The sequence below is a fragment of the Podarcis cretensis genome (assembly GCF_951804945.1).
Source record: "Podarcis cretensis genome assembly, chromosome: 13".
NCBI lineage: Eukaryota > Metazoa > Chordata > Lepidosauria > Squamata > Lacertidae > Podarcis > Podarcis cretensis.
This window is the reverse complement of record NC_137182.1, coordinates 46,997,745-47,004,372: the sequence shown is the minus strand read 5'-3', so window position 1 is coordinate 47,004,372 and position 6,628 is coordinate 46,997,745. Positions and strand designations below refer to the sequence as shown.

At 39.3% G+C, this 6,628-nt stretch overlaps 1 protein-coding gene across 1 annotated transcript in view; it reads left to right on the top strand.

Moving 5' to 3' along the window:
- Window positions 1–363: 363 nt before the first annotated feature.
- LOC307200507 (vomeronasal type-2 receptor 26-like) overlaps window positions 364–6,628 on the top strand; it is a gene marked incomplete at its 5' end in the record, with an annotated part of 32,977 nt that continues 26,712 nt past the window's right edge. Inside the window, 5 exons of the mRNA XM_079949046.1 lie at window positions 364–542; window positions 1,058–1,349; window positions 3,739–4,620; window positions 5,456–5,683; window positions 6,361–6,379. Of these exons, the coding sequence (XP_079805172.1) occupies window positions 364–542; window positions 1,058–1,349; window positions 3,739–4,620; window positions 5,456–5,683; window positions 6,361–6,379 (1,600 nt within the window). The remainder of the gene's footprint in view (window positions 543–1,057; window positions 1,350–3,738; window positions 4,621–5,455; window positions 5,684–6,360; window positions 6,380–6,628) is intronic.

Genomic DNA, 6,628 nt, shown 5'->3' with positions numbered 1-6,628 from the left:
TTACAATAATCAATCTACCTGACTGAACCACCAAATGCCACAGTGGGGGGGAAAATCAACAGTCAAGCCTGAAATGATTATAAGCTCCTCTGTGCTCCATAGACGACTAGGTTGGGCTCTGTTACTTATCAGTTATCAGTTTCCCTTTTTCATATCAAATCACTTCATCTTATTTGGCATCCAAGGCATTCTGTTGTGACAGTGTTCAACTTAACAAGAAGGTGGATACATGTCCTTTAAATTTGTCTTGTTCAGATCAGGTGGAGGAGAGGAATAATACTGTCGGGAGAAGCAGGGGAGTCCATGCATACAAGGGAATTTGCCATCAGGATGTTGCTCCTGCTGCTTCTACTGCTCCCCAATATGGTGTCCCGAGGACAAAGTGCTCAATGCACAACAAATCATCCTGTTCATGTTCCACACGAGTGGCATGAGCCAGGTGACCTGGTCATTGGTGCAATGGCATCTCATATTTATTACATAGTTCCCAAGGTTTCCTTCAAGAAACACCCTTCCCAGGACTTCTATGATGCCCCCTGTAAGTAACCGTTAATTGATATTATTTTAATTATTCCATATATGCTATATGTGACTGAAAATAACTTTGATTGATATGAAGGGGGATTGCTTTAGAACTTTAATTTTTAAATGCGTGGAGAGGTTTTATTAGAAATCTCTGTGCATATAGGCTATCTGCATACTGTCAATGAACAATAAACTTTTTTGAGTCTAATTGTTTAAAGAGCAATAGAAAAGAGAGTAGGAGAAAGAGAAAAGTGATGGCATAAAAATAGGAAAAGCATATAGTCAAGTAGTATGATACTGAACTTTTTTGATGATACCCAAATTTTCAAGGTGGTGAAAACAAACACGGGTTGCTAAAGATATGAAGAAATGTGCAACAGCTTTTTTAATTACACAGTATTCTTAGATTGCCCAAATAAGTAAATAAGCTTTGCTGGCTTTATCCTCCATATGCAGGCAGGTGAATCTCTCCTATCTAGATTCTGTGCACTGTTTAATTTTCCCATCAACCAAAATCTCACTTCATTTGCAGGGTGTTGACAAAGTTCTACCAGCAAATCCTGGCCTTGGTCTTTGCTGTCGATGAGATCAACAAGAATCCCAGGTTGTTGCCCAATGTCTCTCTCGGCTTCCACATCTATGATAGCTATTATGATTCAAAGATGACCTACCGAAACACTCTGGACCTGCTCTTTAAATCACATCACTTTGTTCCCAACTACAGGTGTGGCATCCAGAAAAATGTCATAGGAGTCATTGGGGGACTCAGCTCTGATACCTCCTGGTGCATGGCAAACGTCTTAGGTCTTTTCAAGATTCCACAGGTAGAATATGGATTTTGAAAAACAGAGATGTCATGCTTTCCTTGCATTAGGAATCTACTGATTCATAAATATGGAGTGGGGAAATAGACAAAGTAAAACGGCCATAATATGCATATCCAACAATGTGTGTAAGAAGATCAATTTGTGTTTAACAGATGTAATAGAAGATTTCTGTAAAGCTGCCAGGTTTTTAAAGGAGGCAGCTAGACTGGTTCATATACATCAATCCTGAACACACTGCACTGGCTTCCTGTGAGCTACTGAATATATGACATTGACATTGGCTTCATAGGCAAAAATAACTGAGAACATATTAACTAAAAATATTCCTCCCTTTAAAAGTCAAGATAGTCCTTTCCCAAAGTATGATGTTAATCAACATTGTTCACTTTCAGAGGCTAATTGAAAAAGCGTTATCTTGCTTTGTTCTGGCATTTGTCATCTGTGATGTCAGAGAGTTATTTAGTGGTGTCAGCATTGTGCTATTCTGTTGCATTGTTGCATTTCATTTTAGTTGTTTTAAATAGTGTTGATACAGTATATTACTGATATTTTATATGATATGGTTTATTGTGCTCAGAGATGAATAGTATACACAATCTAATGGAGATCTTCAGGATTTCCTAGGAAATCTTCCTGAGAGAGTTCTTAGTAGATAGAGAATCAACCGCTCCCTACAATCATTACAAAGGTTACAGATCAAAAGTACATGGTCAACAATTTCTATTACTCGAGTTCCACCTTGGAGTTTTGCTTAATCATCCACTTAGTATATTAATATGAGCCATGATAAATACTATTCTTCTTTTTTAAAAAAATAATACTTATTAAATTTTCCACTTTAACAATCCAATCAAATCGTATTAAATATTCCAAATTATACATATTATTCAACAATCAAACAGTCCAAACATTATGCCAAATTATTAAAAAAAATGGAGGTATCTTCCCATGTTCTGAGGTCGGGGTGGTTCTGATCATCTCATACTTCTGCTGCTTTCATAATTTTCACGATAGTTCTGATAAATCATTCCGATGTTAATCCTCATTACTTTTCACAGCCTCTGAGTTTATCAAACAAGCGAGATAAAACAAAACAATATATTCTGTGTGGAATTTACGTTCTCTCTGTATGTTCACGATATCTCTTCACAAAATGATGTTTCCTACAAGCCAGTCCAAAAATCTTCTCACCTAGGGCAGCAGCCAAGTCAGTCCAGATGAAATCAGAGCAAGGCATCTACCCAGGGATGGTTTTGCCATATAAAACAGAGAATGCAAATATTAAGTAAGATATTAAAAGGCACCTATCTCCCTAAGGCTCTGCATTTGATTTGACAAGCTGATCTACGTTCGGTCATGGCCACTTGTTTAATTGGAGCTGCGGCATTCCAATTTTAATTCTAGACAAACTTCCTAATTTTTTTGGCGTCTCTCCAGCCATTCTCCAAATCAAGGTTGGAAAACTCTTTATCCTCTTCCAAATATATCTGCAGCCGAATACTTTGAACTTGGTTTTCTACTTTTGAATAATTGATATTTCCACACAGTTAATGACTATTAGAATCATTATATCACCTCTCCATTCTTGCTTGCTATAAATAATCAGGCAGTTGGTTTTTTCAGAGGAGGATTTTGCCATATAGCATAGCAAAACTAAATATAATAGAAAAGGAGGCTGACCCCCCCACACACTTTCAGTTCCAACATATCGTCTACATAGATGTTAATACTTCTTCCATTCAAATCATTTTTAACACCTCATGGCTGAATTAATTAGCAGAATAGTTTCTCCCCCTTCGCTCAGATCATGCTCAAAACTTAAATCCAATTTTTCATCTTAAGAACTGGAAGCTTGCTGCTAAATGGAGGCAATTTTGGAGAGTTGCCAAGAAACGTTCCAGGCTTTCCATCCAGCCACCCCCATCCCCTCCTTCTTTCTGAATTTGGGACCAGGTGTTGGGCGATCTGCAGATGACCTGCCACTCCCCAGCCTGAGGAGTGAAGGGAGGCTGATTACTCCCATCTCAGCCTCTGATTCCGGAAGGTACGGCGGTGATGGAATTCAGCAATCCTCCATCGCAGCTCGCTGGAAGCTCCTCCCCCAAATGCTCCCCAATTCTTGGATACAATCAATATGTACAAGAATGAAGCTGTAATGATGCCATAATAATAATAAATATCAACAGAAAGCATTGAGCAAGCATATCTGTGTTTTCCAATATAAGCTGGGGTTGGTGCTGACTCTAAACTTGGTAAACTTGGGATATAGATACAATATATATTCAATATTTAAGTGTGTGTGCGTGCACGTGTTTATATTTGAATAAACTGGAATATCATGAGTTCTTGTTTCCACTTGGAAACGTTTGGCTTTTGCTTTTTCCAGATTTCATATGGTCTATTTCAACCAGCCATAAATTATGGAACCAAGTTCCCTTCCTTTTACCGCATGGTTCCCAATGAAGACCTTCAGTATCAGGGAATTATCCAGTTACTTCTGCATTTCAGATGGAAATGGGTTGGGCTCATCACTCCAACTAATGAAGCTGGGGAACGTTTCTTACAGACAATTGAGCCAATGCTTTTCAAAAATGGAATGTGTTCGGCATTTACAGAAAGACTTAAATTCAATATGAATTATAACAGTAACAAACTAGAAATGGCAGAGGACTCAAGGATTTTGTTTACAACTTTCACAACCAGCAAAGCTAATGCAATTCTTCTATATGGAGAAAGTAGATTTAGTATATGGTTGTCAGCTGTTTTAAGCACAATGGAGTTATATCAGCTACTATTTCCTCAAAAGAAGTCACGTGACGGAAAAGTATGGATTACAACTACCCAAATTGACTTCATATTATATAGTCTTCAAAAATTGACTGTTAATATACGAATGTTCCATGGTGCTATCTCCTTTGCAATTCACTCCAAGGAGATTCACAACTTTAAAGACTTTCTTCAGATTATACGTCCTCATTGGACAGACACAGATGGTTTTATCCAAGATTTCTGGGAAGATGCATTCAGTTGTTCACTTTCAAATTCCACTCACTCAACATTCAGTGATAACATTTGTACTGGAGAAGAGATGCTGGAGAGTCTCCCTGCACCATATTTTGAAATGACCATGACTGGCCACAGCTACAGTGTTTATAATGCTGTCTATGCTTTGGCACATGCCTTAAATAGCATGCACTTGGCTGGTGCCATCCGCAACAGAAGAGATGCTAAGGGAAAACTCTCTCCTTGGTATGCAGATCCTTGGCAGGTATTGTTCCCTCTTACAAAGCATTCACTGCATTGGTACATTTTGTGAGTAGGCATTTACTTATCAGTAAAGAAATAAAAGATAATGATACGTGACACAGACTTTCAGAAGCAACAGACTACAAAAAACTAAACGTAACTGAAGCTGTGCCAACCACCTTCTCCACACTGCAAACCTCTCCTTTTTGTCCAAATATCCCTCCCAGTTCTCTCTGTCTCTCTTACCTGTCCAATTCCCCAGTGGTGTAAGGTTGGGGGACTGGGCCTTTTCTCTCTTCTCCTCTTCTGCCTCTGAGTCTGAATTTCAGTCTGCCACAGCCTCTTCCTGCTCCCTCAACCGTGTTGCCTCTTCTGTTTCTGACACCTCCTCCTCCCAGTTGGCTTCCTCTTTTCCAATGACCACTCCTTGTCATCCCACCACCAATCCCCTGGCTCTGAGCCTCTTTTCCTTGGGATGTCCCTTTCGGGTACCCCAGCTGCTTCTTCCTGCCACTCCTCTGCATCCACCATCCAACCATGCTCAAATCCACTCCCTAAACTATGAAAAGGTCCAGTCCGATGTTCTCATGTTGCATTCCTATCCTTTGAGAACGTAAGCTCCCATCTCTTCTCTTACATGACTTCTCAAATCCCTTCCCTTTCTTGGATCTTGACAAAGGCTGGTCGCAAGCCAGAAGGTCTATGGTCTCATCTCTCCATAATATCTTTATGCAAGTCTGATGAATGTTGAATTGACACTGATTCATGATTTCCTACACCTCCTGTATGTGCAACTAAAATATGGATGCTGTCCATTGTGAACTGAAGCATTTAACTTTGATTTTCTTTCCACTTAGCTCCACTCATTCCTGCAGAGAATCTCATTCAACAACAGTGCTGGGGAAGAAATTGTATTAAATGAATATGGAGAGTTAGCAGCTGGCTTTGATATTACCAACTTGGTCACTTTCCCAAATAATTCCTATGTCAGAGTCAAAGTGGGAAGTTTGGATCCTCAGGCCCCTCCGGGCAAAGAGCTCACCATTAATGAAGACAGAATCAAATGGAACAGACGCTTCACTAAGGTATGGAAATAATGGCACACTCCCTAAAAACCCAGAATTTGTGGTTATCCACAAAATGGGATGTAACAAAAGCACTTCACACATTATTAATTTTGAAATTCACTAGCACCTGAAACCACTTCAAACTAGTGATGAGTGAGAATAGAGGAGTGCTCCCAGACCTCTTGTTTCAAATGGAATGCAACTCCTCCCAGAACAGGTCAGGCATAGGAAACTAAAGCATTTCTCTCTGAGACAAGATGTGGCCTAACAGGAAACCATAACCCAAAAGTCATGGAATGATTTCCTATTGCTAGTTTCTTGTACTGACCCTGCAGGTAGGAGCAGAACCACTATAATGGCTTACCTTTAATTCCTTACGCCACACAAAGGAACACCATGTGAACTGCTTGAAGCAAATGCCATTAGGTGGTGACTCAATCAAAAGGCCAAGCCAAGGGTGAAATGACACCGAATTCTAACACAGCTGTAAGGTTGGATGGTCCAGGCATCTTCTTAAGATTGTATGATGCTTAGAACAGCAGCTTTTTATCACAGTATATGTGCCACTTGTGTACCTATGGATCATGTCACACTATTAGTCCTCCTATTTACTATTAAATCACCTGATATTGGATACTTGATAAATTCCCCAAAACAATGTCATAATATTAAACTCTTCCTATCTCTTTGGATAGGTGCCACCGCTTTCTATATGTAATGCCAACTGCCATCCTGGTTATGAGAAGAAAAAGAAGGAGGGGGAGAAGTTTTGCTGCTATGATTGTGATCCATGTCCAGAAGGAATGATTTCAAATGAGAAAGGTTAGAGATGACATCTTAAGATACTGCAGAACCTCTGGGATCCTGGCAATTTTATTGACATTAAATTGTTGCAGGAGAGAAGGCTTAAATTAACAGATGTGTTCTTCTCATTGTTTATATATAACATCAATATGTTTTAAT